Source organism: Prionailurus viverrinus, chromosome E2 (assembly GCF_022837055.1).
Source record: "Prionailurus viverrinus isolate Anna chromosome E2, UM_Priviv_1.0, whole genome shotgun sequence".
Lineage (NCBI taxonomy): Eukaryota > Metazoa > Chordata > Mammalia > Carnivora > Felidae > Prionailurus > Prionailurus viverrinus.
In genome coordinates, this window is record NC_062575.1 from 47,087,253 (window position 1) to 47,104,664 (window position 17,412).

General features: G+C 50.9%; 1 protein-coding gene across 5 annotated transcripts in view; it reads left to right on the top strand.

Moving 5' to 3' along the window:
- Positions 1-17,412, top strand: part of SIPA1L3 (signal induced proliferation associated 1 like 3) — a 239,227-nt gene that overhangs the window by 196,481 nt on the left and 25,334 nt on the right. For all 5 annotated transcript variants that reach the window (XM_047834795.1, XM_047834794.1, XM_047834799.1 and 2 more), the window contains 2 exons: positions 655-773; positions 3,008-3,435. In XM_047834795.1, the coding sequence (XP_047690751.1) occupies positions 655-773; positions 3,008-3,435 (547 nt within the window). The remainder of the gene's footprint in view (positions 1-654; positions 774-3,007; positions 3,436-17,412) is intronic.

The following is a 17,412-nucleotide window of genomic DNA, read 5'->3' on the forward strand; positions in this document are numbered from 1 at the left end:
GCAAAGGATTGCTACCTTGCATATATAAAGAACCCTGGTCGCCAATAAGATAAAAGTCAGTCCTATGGAAAAACGGGAAAAGTGGGCACCCAGGTGGCTCAGTCGGTTGAGTGTCCGACTCTTGATTTCAACTCAGGTCATAATCTCAGGGTTGTGGGATTGAGCCCCACATTGGACTCCACACTGAGTGTGGAGACCGCTTAAGATTCTTTCTCTTCCTCTGCCCCCTTTCCCTCACTCGTGTGTGCTCTGTCTCTCTCTAAAATAAATAAAAATGAAAAAGAGAAGAAGAAAAATGGGAAAAAGACAGGAACAAGTAATTTACAAAATAGAAAATCCAGATGGCCAGTAAGGATGAAAATGTGCTCAACCTTCCTTGGGGATGTTGACGGAGGATGGTCCTAAGGTTTCAGTGAATTAACCCTTGTAAAGCACTAGACTGGGGTCTAGCACATAGTAAGTGCTTAGTAAATATTTCATCACTGAGTGTTGTTATTCCCCAAGACATAACTTGATGGGGTCATGGTGCTGTATGAGCTGGGCAGACAAGCTGGCAGAGGGGTGGGACCATTTTTAGGGCCAGATTCATCAGGTGGACTCAGGCCAGGGCCTGAGTCACCTCTAACCGCTGATGTGTCTCCTGTCTTCCTGCAGAGCCTTTGTGGCATGTGCCCGCCCAGGCCCGGCTCTCAGCCATGGCGGGAAGCAGCGGGAGCAAGCACACCTCCAGGCAGGACGCAGCAGGCAAAGATTCCCCCAACAGGCATTCCAAAGTGAGTCTGGGCCCCACCTGCTTAATCCTGGGGAGCCAGGACTGCGAAGCTGGCTGCTTCACTTCCCTGACCACTGTGGGTCTGACAGTGTCACCTGGGTGTGGGCCTCTGAATGCCATACGTGAGCACATCCTTCTCCTTTGCCGTCCACTCCAGCAGAGGGGCCAACTGCTTGGTCTAGAGCCAGACAAACGCACAGCCAGCTCTAGCCCTCACCAGCCAAGTCATCGCCAGCAAATCCCTTTGCCTCCTTGTGCCACGGTTTCCCTACGATTACACTGGTCATGGTCAGTGTCTTCACCAGCTCAGGCTGCTATAACAAAATACCATAGACTGGGTGGCTGACAACAGAAATTTCCTTCTCACAGTTCTGAGGCCGGGAAATCCAAGATCAAGGCTCAGGCAGATTCAGTGTCTGGTGAAGACCCACTTCCTGGTTCATAGATGGCCTCCTTCTCACTTCATGTGGTAGAAGGGATGAGGGAGCTAGCTCTCTGGGGTCTCTTGTGTAAGGATGTAAATGTATGTATGTGGATTTAATAATCCCACTCACGAGGAATGGGTAACTACATATAGGGGTATAAATATGTAAATATGTATAGGGATTTTATAATCCTATTCATGGGGGCTCTACCCTCATAACCTAATCACCTCCCCTAATGCCATCATACTGGGAGAGGCGCACCAGTGGTCAGCCTGTGGCACTAAGCTAACTGCTCTAACAGACGGTCCCTAAATCTCAGTGACCTCACACAGTAGAAGTTTGTTTCCCTCTCGTATAACACAGTTGGGTGTGGATATTCAGTGAGCAAGCTTTCCACATGGTGATTCTGGAACCTAGGCTCCCTATCCCTTGTGGCTCTGCCGTCCCCCAGGGCCTCAGAGCCCTCTCCAGGGTCCTTGCCTGTTTCTGGCAGGTAGGGGTGGGAGGAAGAGGGGCTGGTGTGCGAAGTCTCTATAGCCCAGGCCTGGAAATGGTATAATTCGTTTCCACTTATATTGCATTGGCCAGCACTCCATCACGAGGCCACACCTCGGCGCAAGGGAAGCTGGGAAATGTAGTCCTGAGTGCCCCGGGGAAAGGAGGTCGTTTTGGTGAGCACTTGGCAGTCTCTTTGCATCCCTTCATAAGGTGGGAATTTGATGGGTACATTCGATGTGCCAGGCTCTGGGACCACAGTGATGAAGTGGACAGATGTGCCCAGGTGCTCCCAAAGCTGACACCCCAGTGTGGGCAGCAAGCAGTAAGCAGATAAACAGATGCATTCCATAACACCAGGAACTGGTCTTTGCTGTGAAGGATAACCAAGGCAGAGGTCAGGGAGAAGACTGTCAAGCACTACTGCTTTAGGGTGAGGTGGTCAGTGAAGGCCTTGTGAGGAGGCCTTGAATGAAGTAAGGGGCAGTCCATGAAGATACCTGAGGGAAGAGCCTTCCAGGCAGAAGCAATAGCAAGTGCCAAGGCCCTGCTCAGAGCACAGTGATCAGAAGGGAGGGGGCAGATGAAGTTAGAGGGCAGAACGTGGGACCAGACTGCGCAGAGCCTCAGGGCGAGGACTCTGGCTCTTCCCATGAGTGAAATGGAGCCACAGGAAGGTTCTGAGCAGGGAAGGGACATGAAATGGGGCAAGTGTTCACAGCCTCCCTCTGGCTGCATATAGGCAAACTGGGGGCAGAGGTGAGTGGGAGACAGGGATGGGGCAGGAGGACCAGGGAGAAGGCTGCTGCCATGGTAGGTACAGTGGGAGGTGGTGGTGACAGGCCCGGGGTGGAGCCGTGGAGGTGGAGAAGTGGCAGGTCCTAGATCTCTTGGAGATGCAGGCCACAGGATTTGCTGTTGGGCTGCACACAGGTGCGAGAGCAACAGCAGGTCCCGGGTGACTCCAAGCCTCTTGTGTGGGGCAGCCGAAAGGCTGGAGGTACCTTTATTGGGGCGGGGAAGAGGGATCCGGGAAGGAAGGTCAGGAGCTCAGCTTTGTATGCGTTGAGCTTGAGCTGTGGACAGCACGTCACACGCATACTGTCACGCCTCCCTCTGAACAACCCCATGAGGCAGGGTTATCAACAACCCAGCTTCACAGGTGTGGAAACTGAGGCACAGGAGAGCTACGTCACTTGTCTGAGGTAACACGCTCAAAAGCAGGGGAGCCAGAGCTTGGGTGTGGGGAGGACCCAGGGAGGGAAGGTTGGCCCCCACTGTGGACTCTATGGATGACACTTCTCTTGCCTTCCAGGGAGAACCTCAGTACTCCAGTCATTCCAGCAGCAACACCCTCTCCAGCAACGCATCCAGCAGCCACAGCGATGACCGCTGGTTTGACCCCCTGGACCCCCTGGAGCCGGAGCAAGATCCCCTCTCCAAGGGTGGCTCTAGTGACAGCGGCATCGACACCACCCTCTACACCTCCAGCCCCAGCTGCATGTCCCTGGCCAAGGTGCCTCGGCAGCCCAAGCCACACAAGCCCCCGGGAAGCATGGGCCTTTGCGGCGGCGGACGGGAGGCCGCCACGCGGTCCCACCACGCAGACAGACGGCGGGAGGTCTCGCCAGCCCCTGCAGTTGCCGGTCAGAACAAGGGCTACCGACCGAAATTGTACTCCTCAGGCTCCAGCACCCCGACAGGCCTGGCGGGGGGTAGCCGTGACCCACCAAGGCAGCCTAGGTAAGACACTGCTCTTCACCCCGGTCCTCCAAGGAGCTCGGACCGCCTTCTACTTCCCCCACAGTCCTGACAGGGGGGTTCCCCTCCCTACAAGCATGCTGCTTGCAGATGGATGTGCTTACACACTAGTTTGCTTACAGAGTTGGGAGGCTCATGGACCACCCACTACTGCCCATCATTCACCTTCTAGTACCCTGGGTAGAGGGAAGGAAACCCCTGGCTGGCTGTTTCATCTGCCTCTGCTTTACTCTGAGCCTCTCTCTTTCCTTCTCTCTCTGCTAAGACCAGTGGTTTTATGCTTTCTGGAGGTCACAGACTGTATGTGTTAGGCGTGCATTCGGCTGGAGGTGACAGGAAATCTGACCCACAGTAGCTTTAAAAAAAAAAAAAATTGGGGGGGGGGGGGCGCCTGGGTGGCGCAGTCGGTTAAGCGTCCGACTTCAGCCAGGTCACGATCTCGCGGTCCGCGAGTTCGAGCCCCGCGTCAGGCTCTGGGCTGATGGCTCGGAGCCTGGAGCCTGTTTCCGATTCTGTGTCTCCCTCTCTCTCTGCCCCTCCCCCGTTCATGCTCTGTCTCTCTCTGTCCCAAAAATAAATAAATGTTGAAAAAAAAAATTTTTTTTTTTTTAATTTTTTTTTAAAGTTTATTCATTTTTCAGAGACAGAGCATGAGCGGGGGAGGGGCAGAGAGAGAGAAAGACAAGACACAGAATCTGAAACAGGCTCCAGGCTCTGAGCCGTCAGCACAGAGCTCGACGCGGGGCTCGAACTCAGGCAGTGTGAGATCATGAGCTGAGCCGAAGTCGGACGCTTAACCGACTGAGCCACGCAGGCACCCCTGAGCCACAGTAGCTTAAACAGACGGAGCTTTAACAGTCCCCCGATGAGAACTCCACAGAGGGCAGAGGCAAGCTAGTACAGCAGCTCAGGGAGGGCCTCAAGGCCTGGCATCCTGTGTCTTCCTCTTCCACCATTCTTACCATACTGGCTGTGGCTCCCTTGTCTCCAGATGGCTGTGGGGCCCCTGGGGGGAATGGGCCCAAAAAACAGAGGAAGATGGCTTCTCCTAGTTCCCTTTCCATGAAGAAAGCAACAGCTTTTCCAGAGCCCTTTGAGCAGAGCAACGTCACAAGGAAGGCTGAGAAATCACAGTTTAACCTTCTGGCCAACACAGCGAAGGGCAGTGGTCTCCACACAGTCCCCTAGAGGGCTCTTCAGCACAGATTGCAGGACCCCACTCGGAGTTTCTGATTCAGTAGGTCAGAGCACAGCCTGAGAATATGCATTCTTTTAAGTTCCTGGTAGATGGTGATGCTGCTGGTCCTGGGACCATCCTTTGAGGACCACTGGTGGAGAGGCAGGCAGGGGACCAAGGGAGAAAGACCTGACATTGATGTCTGGGGCCTAGACTGCACACACTTAGGGCACCTTATGAAAGCCATGAAATGTCTCTCTGAAGCGCTGAGGTGGAAAACCGTTCAGCAAGTTGCCAAGCTCAGCCTGGAGCACGTGCCCCTCACAGGTCTGCACCCCAGGCAAGGGTCACAGTGCTGTGGTCCCCAGTGCAGACCCCAAAGGCCACAGCCTTCCTTCCATTCCCTGACCGCCCCTGAGCAGGGGCCAGCCCGGGACCCCATAGGGAGTCCTTGTCCCCTTTGGTTTCCTCAGGCCTTTGCCAGCCCTCAAACTACAGCCTCTGTCCACGCAGACCACACAGGACCCATGCACCCAGGCAGTGGCCTCAGACCTTGACCGCAGCCTACAGTGCACTTCTGTCTGTGTCTATGCAGAAATATCTGTGTTTAAAAAAAAAAAAAAAAGGGCGAAGCAAAAGTGACCCAAACAGTACTTAGCCTAACCGTGTGTGAAGCACTTTGATATAGTCTAGTCTGTTCAAAATGTGAATGCAGCTCAATACCTCCTTCAGTGATCTCATGATTTAGCAGTGGTTCTCTGACCGGTTTGGAAACTGCCGTGTTTGAGGGTGCCTGCATTGTGTGGGTACCTCCCCTTGCCCTGGTCAGGGGCCCAGAAGGGTGAGGATGGAGAGGGTGCGTGGCCCAGTGGGTTTAGTCTCTGGTTCAGCCTATTTCCCTAAACAGGTGGTTCTTAATCAGTGAAACTCACGGACTCTGGAACAGCTCTTTCATTCGTTATTTATCCCTTCATTTCACTCACAAATATTTCTTAGGGACCTGTTGTGTCACAGACAGTAGGGTGGGAGCCGGGGAGAAATAATGAGCAAATTCAGATGAGGCCCCCCCCAGCCCCTCACCTCAGCCCATCATCCGCTGAGGGAGACAGACAACAATTAGGCCATCACTGAGACACCTGTCAAAGTGCACCCACCTAGAGGGACTCTGCACCAGGAGAGTCCTGGGTGCCACGGGGTCCCAGGTCTCAGCTCCGCTAGTCCCTCTGCTAGACATAGGCCTGTGTTCGTAAATCTGAGTAACTGTAGGGTTTTGAAATCTGCGATATAAAGGCAGCGGCTCTGAGGAGAAGACTGTGGCTGAAGCAGGGAGTGGGTATAAAATTACCCTGTGTCTGACGGAAAGATTTGCTGAACCCAGGAATGAAGGGAATAAAATGGGAGAGGAGCCCACTACAAAAGAGGGCCCAGCGGTTGGGAGCTTTAATTTGCATACAGACAATTGATGCTAATTGCAAATCATTCTTATCTACTCATTAAGCTGCTTCCTGAAGTTTTCTCCTAGGCAACCAGGCTCTGGCATGGAACAGCATTTCCCAAAATGGGGTGCTCGAGGTGATTTGGGTGGTATAGGAGGAAAATGTTTTTGTTTTTTGTTTTTTTAACAGATAAATGTTTGCTTTAATGAGTATTAGGAAAGGTGTTACCTGCCCATCCCCTGCTTTTACAGATACTGTCTTGGACAAGTTGAGGAAAATTGAATGAGTTGACTTAAAGAAACATCTGCATGGTAGATGAGAGTTGGACCTCCACCAGGGTTCAAGCCCTCCCTCTTGCCTTGCCTTGGCTGTGTGGCCTTGGGCAAATGACTGAACTTCTCTGGGCCTCGGTTTCTTCGTCTGTAAAATGGGGGATAAATCACATACCTATCTCATAAGGATATGGTAAAGATTTAATGACCTACTGTGTGTAGGACCCTTAGAACCATACCAGGCAGTAGGCCTTGAACCTGCCTGTCATTAAAATCACAGGGGACTGTTATAAAAAGAGGAGAGGTATGCCTCAAACTAACCAAATCAGAATGTTTCTCCGGGGCCATGCCTCTTTCAGGCAGTTCTGGGGACACCAAGATGGCTGAGACAGCCCCAGGCCTGCCCTCTCGGGGCTCAAAGTCCAACAGGGAAGACACACCTGTTCCCAGAGTGGTCAGGGCCAAGGTGAGGGAAGCACCTGGGATGCGGGAGCCCAGAGGAAGGGCCAGACCCCATTGTGTGAGAGGCTTTCCTAGAACAAAGAGGCTGATGCGAGCCAGGGGACTAGGAGGGCAGGGCATCCCAGATAGAGAAGGTGTGCAAGTCCCATGTATGGGCCTTACTTGGCTGCCCTCCCACAACTTTCCCGTCTTGGCGGGGGAACCAAGTTCCCAGTTGGTCGCTGAGCACCTGAGCCCAAGAGGCCCACGTGTGCCTCCACCTGCTGCCGGCCGCGCTGCCCCTCACACCGGTCAGCCCACCGGCCTTCTGCATCTGCTCTCGTTTATCTCTTCCCTTGGGCTGAGCTGGGATGACAGCCTGCTATCGAGGGCAGGCACGCGAGCTGCATAGCTGCCCCGGTCTCTGCTTGCACAGCACGTTGTAATAGAGCACCCGTGTTTATTCGCATAGCGAGTGCTCATTGTATGCCTGGCCCTCTGCTGGGCGCTGCGGGCACACACGGCCCCTGCTGTCCTGGCACTGACCCGGTACCGGGGAGCCAGCAAGAAAATAATGATCAAAGTAATAGATGAACTGTGCTAGGGGAAAGCCAGCAGAGGAGACCCACTGGGATCCGCGAGTGGATACGGTCCAGGACTCAAAGGAGTGTCTAATCTAGCCCAAGGGGCAAAGGTAGGTTCCATGAGGAAGGGTCATTTCTGCCAAAGATAAGAACAATAAGGAGGTGGGAGCAGGTGAGTAGTTTCCGAGGGGCTGATGGTATATTCTTGACCCAGGATGTAGTCACATGGTGTCTGCTTTGTAACTGTTTCTTCAGTTATATGCATATACTTTGTATACTGCTCTGTGTGTCAGCTATTATACAATTTTTTTTAGGTTTTTATTTCAAGAGAGACAAAGCAGGAGTGGGCAAGGGGCAGAGAAGGAGAGGGAGACAGACCCAAGCAGGCTCTGCACCATCAGCATGGAGCCTGATGAGGGGCTCAAACTCACAAAACCGTGAGATCATGACCTAAGCTGAAACCAAGAGTCAGACACTTAACTGACTGAGCCACCCAGGCACGCCTGTACAATTTTTTTTTAAAAAGAGAGAAATGGGGGGGGGGGGGGGGTAGGGAGGGAAGGAAAGATGGGATGTAAAGAGGACATCTCGATGAATGGGAAGGAGTAGCATGTGCAAAGGCCCTGAGGTGGAGAGGAAGGCGGATGCTGTTAGGTCACTGAACACAGGCCCCTTGGCTCAAGGGTAGAAACTGAGGGGCCAGCTGATGGGAGGTTTTTTGGGAAGTCAGCAGGAGCCAGACCATGCAGGGCCCTGTCCACCACATTACAGAGTTTGGATTCAATCCCAAGAACTGTGGGCAGCAAGGAGAGGTTTCAGCAGAAAGGGTAGTACAGGCGGATTTATGTTTTGAAAGATAGTGCTGGAGATGAAACTGGAGGCAGAGCCTCAGGGACAGGGCTGAGGCGGAGATATGAGTGAGAAGGAAGGGGTCTGGACCAGAGGACAGAGCAGCTGCGCCTGCATCACAAAGTGGCATTGCTAGGACACCAGGAGGGAGGGAGACACAGGTCCAGGATGGTGCCTGGGAGCAAAGAGTCGAGGCTGACTGCTGAGTGTCAGGAGGCTGCTGCAGACGGGGTGGTGAGGTTCTTGAGAAGAGACTGGGGCAGGGCCAGCCCAGGAGGCACGTTACTCTTAGGTAACAGGATGGATGGCCAAGAAGGCCTCTTACAAGGTTGTTATTTTGTAGGAAGCAAGGGATTGACCCAGGCAGAAGAAACAGCAAATGTCACGACCATGAAGGCGAACTCATTTGCAGTGCTTAAGAAACGGCCAAGCGGGTGTGCCTGGGTGGCTCAGTCAGTTGAATGTCTGACTTCGGCTCAGGTCATGATCTCACAGTTCGTGAGTTCAAGCCCTGCATCGGGCTCTGTGCTGTCAGCGCGGAGCCTGCTTCGGATCCTCTGTCCCCTTCTCTCTCTGCCTGTCTCTCAAAAATGAATAAAACATTAAAAAAAAAAAAATGATCAAGTGGCCAGAGAGGGAGGAGCAGACAGGGCAAAAGGGAGAGTGACAGGAGGTCAGTTGTGCACAGTAGGCCGGAACCCGGTTCTGGCAGGCTTACTGACCATGGTCAGCTGCTGGGATTTGATTCTGAGGGACATGGGAGCCATGGGAGGCATGTGAATGCACAGTCTGACTTATGTTTTAAAAAGATTACTCTGGACTATTTGAAAGGTAGAAGGGATTGAGTTTGCCCGCAAAACTCAAGAACTGCCACCAGGGGGATGGGCCGTGCTGAGCAGGGAAACACCTACCTATCCGTTCCCTCCCCGTGCTCCGGCCCCGCCATGGAAGCCGCCACAGCCTGTAGCAGCTTGTGCCCATCGATGATTTCAGTGACTTCGCAGACTCTCTCCCCAGACGTTCGTCATGGGAGCCCGGCTTCCAGGCGCACTGCCAGGCGCCAGCGCCTGCTGTGGGCACCGCAGTGGGCTGAGTGATCCCAGGCGGGCAGCCACCTGGCCCCCCGCCCTCTCCTGAGGCAGCACACGCTTCAGAGCTCCCTGGGTTTCCAGAGCTGTGAAGGGGCACTCAGAGGCTCTCCACTCCACGTGGAGCTGACACAGCCAGGCAGGAAGTACGTGGCTTTGCCGCCCCAGGCTGTGCCAAGAGGGAGTCTCTGGGATATGCTTCTGGGGGCACAGCTCTTAAAGGTAATGTGAGGGCCTTGGAACCCCCTGGGGTCACACACAACAGAGACCCACTTGGGAGAGTCACAGTCAGCCTGGGAGAGGAACCCAAGCCCTCTAAAGGAAAGGAGGGAGCAGTGCAAAGGCCCTGAGGTGAAAATGTTTCTGTCTGGGAACAGCTTCCCTTTCACCTGGCTGGAGCCCGGTAAGTGGGAGGAGCTGAGGGCAGAAGGGGCAGGCCAGATGGTGTGGGGCCTTGTGGGCAGAGGGGAGGACTCTGCCTCTGCCCTGAGTAAGGTGGAGCCACAGAGAGTCCTGGGCAGAAGCACGCTGTGATCTGACTCGGTGTTCACAGGCTCTCTCTGGCTGTGTTCAGTGAGGTTGGGCAGGAGGAGACTGCTACAGCGATGGGCGTGGGGGTGGAGGGGGTGAGCATTGGCGGGTTTCTGCATCACTCTGATCCCGTATCCTCCCTGCAGACCTGCCACTTCGGCTCCCAGGCCACTGAGTGGAATGTGGCCACTCGAGACTCCTACACGATAACTGCAGCCACATGCAGGGACTGATTGAACTCTCAAGGTCTTGCCACGCACTAGGGAGAGAGGGCGAGATTGGTCTAGCAGTTAAGGCCGAGCAGTGAGGGATTCCTGGGCTCTGGCCTCTGACTGCCTGCGTCCGGATCACAGCTCCAAAGCTGACCCAACCGTGTGATCTCCATCAGGCTCCTTAGTTTCTCTGAGGCTCAGTTTTCTCATCTGTAAAATGGGAGTAATGATAGGATCTGTGGTCTAAGGCTGCCACAACGAACCTACATCATGCACTGAAAGTACTTAGCGCGGGGCCTGCGACGTAGCTGGGTCCAAAAATAGCAGCTGCTGCCAGGCTTTGTTTGCACGTATTCCATATCTGTCGTGACTGCAGTTGTTGAAAGTACAGGCTTGGGGTTAAAAGCCGGGGTCTCTTGAGCCAGACTGGGTTTGCATCCTGGCTCCATCCCTACCAGCTGCATCGTTTGGGGGCAGGTTATTTAATCTCTCTGGGGCCTGGTTTCCCTACTTGAAACACGGGGTTGGTGGTAGTTCCTGCCTCAGGGGGTTGCCAGGACAACTAAATGAAGATGCTTGGGGCAGGGCCTGGCCATGCTCACAGGCTCAGCACAGCCAGCCCCGTCACTGCCACCACTCTTCCTCCTGCGCAGGGGCTCAGCCACCCTAGGCCACCCATCAAGACTTGAGTGTAAGTGCAGCTCTGATTTCGCCATCCAGCCCATGGTTTTTCAGGTTTTTTTGTAAGCCACAAAACCTTTTCCTCCAACAAAATCTTAAGTGCTTCCCTCAGATAGAACACAGTTGAATGCATAACCTCTCCAGTGGGGGAGGTGGGGGTGGGAGGGCCGAGCAGGATGCCCCCGCCCCAGTCCTGGCTGAGCCCAAAGTCCCGGCTTTTAGCCCCTGGGCACACCACGTTAACAGTGCACACAAGACCTCTTGAAGTGGTGCTGTCACTGCCTCATTTCTCAGAGGAGGAAACTGAGGCTCTCTGAGGGGGAAGGACCCGAGCTCAGGTCCCAGCGTGTCACTCAGAGCTGGGATTGGAACTCGGGTCAGGTGGGCAGCACGGCCCATGTTCTCACCCCACCCCATGGTGCCTCTTTGGTCTTCAAGTCACAGCTGAGGCCCAGAGGGGGATACCTGTTCCTGCTGGTGCATCAGAAAGAGAGCATGCTCACTCTGCCGATTGGTGGGTGGGGTAAGAACTCCACCCCATATGGGGCACCTGGGCTCATGGCCCCAGCTCAGGGTTGGGTCAAATACACAGCACGCTGGGGGTGGGGAATAGTTCTGTGTTGAGGCCTCACAAAGCTGAAGACAGAGACAGTCATGGGAGTGCCTTTGGCTACAAGTAACAGAAAATTCCAGCTTGGCTGAAGGCAGTCTGTTATCTCACAGAACACAAAATGCTAAGTTAGGGGGGTGGCCAGGATTGGGTGATTTATTGACTCAAAGACCTAAGTTCTTTCTCCTCTTTGTGTTCTGCCTCCGTCAGCCTCCAAGCTGGCTCCCCTCCTTCTCAAAGTGGCTGTCCTTCAACCAGGTAGTCACAGTGTCCAGTGGAAGAGAAGGTGATTTTTCTGCAAGTGTTTTCTGTTTGTTTTTTTAGCAAAGAAATTTTCTCCCAAAGTCACCCAGCAGACAGTCCATATACGCCCTCCCCAAAGTCTCACTGGGCAGAAATACAGTACAGACCCATCCATACCCATCCCAGACAAGTGGCCTCACTCAGTCAGGATTTGCCCCCTGGGCGAGGTGTCTGGTCACCTTCCTCAAGCAAAGGAGGAGTAAAGTCAGCCTCTGTTTACAGGTGGAAGGGGGATTAGGCTGACACCCAAAAGGTCTGCTGCAGGACCCGAAGCCAGGCAAGCCCATCTCTCGAAGGAGGCCGTGGAAGGAGCTGGCTGGCTGGCGGACACAAAGGGTGTTCACCTTTTTCCCTTCCTGGTTTAATCATCTCTTGTTTTGTCAGCTCACAAAAGCTGAATGAACATGCCTGAGGGCAAGGTAGAGGAATGTGCTGTAGAAAGTAAAAGTTAGGGTGATCTATTCATAGAATGGACCCCCTGCGGCCGTTGCAGAGAGGGGGGTTCGTGTGGACTGACAGGGAGAGAGCTACAGAACGTACGGTTAAGGTGAAAGGGTGCACAGCAAGCTTATGATCTGCTGCCGTTTATTTTACAAAGTGGGAAGGATACACACTCCCTCTCACACACGTGTGCTTGTGTGCGCACAGCTCCCTGTTGAAGAAGAAGAAAGGATGGGTCTTGGTTGCAGGGAGAGACTGGGGTGTCAGGTGGCACCTCCTTTGTGCTCTGTGCCATTTGTACGGTTTCACTTGACTTTTATTCTGAACACATCATTACTATCTCCAGAGATAATCAGTTAGTGTACGCTCCTCCCCGAGATTTTTCTCCAAACCTGCAGCAGCCCAGTTCTTTCAAACATTTAAAAAAAATTTTTTTTAATGTTTATTTTTTGAGAGAGAGGAAGAGACAGAGTGCAGGCGGGGGAGGGGCAGAGAGAGAGGGAGACACAGAATCTGAAGCAGGCTCCAGGCTCCAAGCTAACAGCACAGAGCCTGACGTGGGGCTCAAACTCACGAGCCACAAGATCATGATCTGAGCCAAAGTCGGACGCTCAACTGATAGAGCCACCCATGCGCCCCTCTTTCAAACATTTTTGATCATTACCCGAAACAGGGAAAGCATTTTACATTTACAACCCCCCAACGGATGTCCAGAATGAAGCTTCACAAAGCACTTACCCTTACTGATGTTTTTTATTCCAGTCTGTTTGGTTTGGGGGCCTTTTCCCCCTTAATAATGGTCAAGAGCCACTCAAATGATTTAATGGCCCACAGTTAGGGAAAAACTGTATGGTTCCTTTTTGTAAAAAAGACAAAACAAAACAAAACAAAGCTCAATTAATCATACAGTGTAACTGTGTATATAAAAACAGAAAGAACAGAGTCATGCTTTGTACTGTGCCTTGTACTCAGACATCTGTCCTCGTTCATAAACAAGCCTACCTTACTCTTTGAATTGGCTGCATAGGTTTTGATCATATGGGGGTACTTGGAACATCTGTTAATCCCTTGTTAAAAGATGTTCAGGCCTGGGGCGCCTGGGTGGCTCAGTCGGGCATCTGACTTTGGCTTAGGTCATGATCTCACGGTCTGTGAGTTCAAGCCCCGCATCGGGCTCTGTGCTGACAGCTCAGAGCCTGGAGCCTACTTCAGATTCTGTGTCCCTCTCTTGCTCTGCTCCTCCCCTGCTCATGCTGTCTCTCTCTCAAGGATAAATAAAACATTTAAAAAAAAAAAAAAGATATTCAGGCCGGATCTAATTTACTGTTTGTTTGTTTTTTTTAAGTTTTTATTGTGTTAAGTAGTGGGGCTTGAACTCATGGCCCCAAGATCGAGAGTCGAACACGCCTCCCACAGAGCCATCCAGGCGCGTCTAACTTGATTACATACAGTGTTGGCAGTGAACATCCTTGTGTGTGCCTACAAGTACTTGGACAGGCTTTTCTGTCACACGGATTTCTGAGAGGTCAGATGTTAAACCACTGCCACTCATCCTTCACTTCTCAGCTCAGATGCCCTCGCCTTCCTGGGGAGGCTCCCAGGTCACCCTGCCATCCCTTCCTGGTGTTATACACTCCGTGGCTCCCTGGACAACCCCCCACACACCAGTTTGCAGCTGTGGCCACATGAATAGATGTTGCTAAATCGTAGAAAGCATATCTAGTCAGAGCTTGCTTGTTTTAAAAGAAAAACATTTTTTTAACGTTTATTTACTTTTGAGAGAGAGAGAGAGAGAGAGAGCGCACGCACACAAGTGGAGGAGGGGCAGAGAGAGAGGGAGACACAGAATCTGAAGCCACCCAGGCGCCCCTGAGAGCCTGCTTTTTTTAAATCCAGTCTGACATCTCTACCTTTTGATTTGGCCATTGAAACATTCACATTTAGAGAAGTCATTGATAATTATTGCATTTACATTCCCCGTTTTGCCATTTTCTATATGTTCACTACCTTTCTTGCTCTGTTCTGCCTTTACTGCCACTTTTCATGTTAAATAATGTATATTAGTGTACTGTTTGGATTCCTCCTGCTTTTTTCAGCTATTTTCCCCAAATTCTTATAATATGCATCTTAACAGTGTAATTCAAATTTAGTAACTTGGGACGCCTGGGTGGCTCAGTTGGGTAAGCATCCAACTCTTGATTTCAGGTCAGGTCATGATCTCACGGTTTATGAGTTCAAGCTTGGCATTGGGCTCTATGCTGACAGTGCAGAGCTGCTTGGGATTCTCTGTCTCCTCTGCCCACGCTCCTCCCTCCCCTCAGCATGCACACACACTCTCTCTCAAAAATAAGTAAGCATCAAAAAAAAAAAAAAAAAAAAGACTTTATTGTTAAAAAAAAAAAAGATTTAGTAACTTAATAGAAACTTTTCTCCAGTATAGCCACATTCCTTTCCCCCTCTTTTGTGCTGTATTTTTCATTTTATTAAATCTACATTTGTTATAAGCCCAACAATATAGTATTGCTGATGTTGCCTTTTATATCTTTAAGGAAGTTAGAGAAGAAATAAAACATAAATCTATAGTCTTTTAAGAAAATTTTTTTAATGTTTATCTTTTGAGATAGAGACAGAAAGACCGAACACAAGCAGGGGAGGGGCAGAGAGAGGGAAACACAGAATCCAAAGCAGGCTCCAGGATGTCAACTGTCAGCATAGAGCTCGACACAGAGCTTGAACCCACAGACTGCAAGATCATGACCTAAGCCAAAGTCAGAAGCTTAACTGACTAAGCCACGCAGGTGCCCCCTCTATAGTCTTATTCTAACCTGCAAATTGACTTTCTTGGATCCTTCATTTCTCCATATGGATTCAGGTCATCATCTGGAGTCACTATCTGTTTTCTTCTTCTTCCTCTTCTTTTTTTTTTTTTAGATTTTATTTTTTACGTAATCTCTACACCCATCTTGGGGCTCAAAGTACAACCCCAAAATTGAGAGTTGCACACTTCACCAACTGAGCCAGCCAGATGATCCTGGAGTCATTTTCTTTCAGCCTGAGGACTTCTTTTTATTTCACCAGGCAGATGAGCTGGCAATCAGTTTCTCAGTCTTTTTATCTGAGAATGTTTTTATTTTGCCTTTATGTGTAAAGGATAGTTTTACTGGATACAGAATTCTTGGTTGGCGGTTTTTTCTTTCCACACTTTGAAAATGTCATTCCATACTATTGTTTCAAATAAGAAGTCTGTAGTTAATTATATTGTTGCTTCCCTGTATATGATGAATCCTTTTTCCCTTGACATTTTCTTTTTTTTTTTAATTTTTTTTTCAACGTTTATTTATTTTTTTGGGACAGAGAGAGACAGAGCATGAACGGGGGAGGGGCAGAGAGAGAGGGAGACACAGAATCGGAAACAGGCTCCGGGCTCCGAGCCATCAGCCCAGAGCCTGACGCGGGGCTCGAACTCACGGACCGCGAGATCGTGACCTGGCTGAAGTCGGACTCTTAACCGACTGCGCCACCCAGGCGCCCCTCCCTTGACATTTTCAAGGTTTTTATCTCACCGTTTGACTTTGAACTTTTTCTGGATGTGAATATCTTTTTTTTTTTTTTTTACTTTAATGTTTATTTATTTTGAGAGAGAGCACAAGCAGGGGAGGGGCAGAGAGAGAAGGAGACACAGAATCTGAAGCAGGCTCCAGGCTCTGAGCTGTCAGCACAGAGCTTGATGTGGGGCTCAAACTCATGAGCTGTGAGATCATGACCTGAACCAAAGTCCGACCCTCAACCGACTGAGCCACCCACTCGCCCCTGGATGTGAATATCTTTGTATTTACCATTCATAGGGTTTGTGGAGCTTCTTAGATGTGTAGATGATTTTTTTTTTCATCAAATTGGGGGAATTGTCAGCCATTATTTCTTCAAATCTTTCTTCTGCCCTTTTCTCTCTTTCTGAAACTTTCATTGCACACGTGTTGGTTTGCTTGATGCTATTTCAAAGATTTTGGTATAGCAGAATGTCTTATTCATTGAACTAGGCAGGCAGATGGGAGGAGCCCCAGGCTAAAATGCCACAGAGTCCCTCTTTTCTTACCTGAAGTTCAGCAGTTTTCCAAGCATAGATGATTCTTGCATTGCCATATGCCCTTGGTCAATTGCCAGAGTGCTGAAATGGTTGTTTTTGTCAATTTTGTGCTTTCTGGGGGGAGAATATTTGCCAGTGTCCTCATTCCATCATAGTCAAAAGTCCCACCCCTTCATATTACTAAATTGACCTTCGAAAAGGATTTATTGACTTAGATGCCAAAGGCATTACTTTTCTCACTAAGTCCCTCTTACTTAAAATGGAATTGGAATTTTACTTAAGTTTCATTATTTAGTTGCTTGTTTATTTATTTATTGAGAGAGGCAAAGAGAGAGAATCCCAAGCAGACCCTGCACTGTCAGCACAGAGCCCCACGCAGGGACAGAGATCGTGACCTGAGCTAAAACCAAAAGTCAGACATTTAACCCACTAAGCCACCCAGGAGCCCCAATTTAAAAGTTTTAGGGGCACCTGAGTGACTCAGTCATTTAAGAATCTGACTTCAGCTCAGGTCATGATCTCACAGTTTGTGGGTTCAAGCTCCACGTTGGGCCCTGTGCTGACAGCTCAGGGCGTGGAACCTGCTTCGGATTCTGTGTCTACATCTCTCTCTGTCCCTCCCCCACTCATATTCTCCCCTCCCCCACCCCATCTCTCTCAAAAATAAACAAACATTAAAAAAAAAATTTAAGGAGCACCTCGGTACTCAGTCAATTGAGCATCTGACTTCAGCTCAGGTCATAATCTCTCAGTTCGTGAATTCAAGCCCCTCATCAGGCTCTGTGCTAACAGCTCAGAGCCTGGAGCCTGCTTCAGATTCTGTGTCTCCTTCTCTCTGCCCCTCTCCTGCCTGTGCTCTGTCTCTCTCTCTCTCACAAAAATAAACATTAAAAAAAAAAAATGGGGGGTGGGGGGGCGGCGCCTGGGTGGCTCAGTCGGTTTAGCATCCGACTTCAGCTCAGATCATGATCTCAGTTCATGGGTTTGAGCCCCGTGTTGGGCTATGTGCCGACAGCTCAGAGCCTGGATCCTGATTTGGAATCTCTGTCTTCCTCTCTCTGCCCCTCTCCTGCCTGTGCTCGCTCTGTCTCTCTCTCTCTCTCTCTCTCTCTCTCTCTCTCTCACAAACATAAACATTAAAAAAAAAAATTGGGGGGGTTGGCACCTGGGTGGCTCAGTCAGTTTAGCATCCGACTTCAGCTCAGGTCATGATCTCACGGTTCATGGGTTTGAGCCCCGTGTTGGGCTAT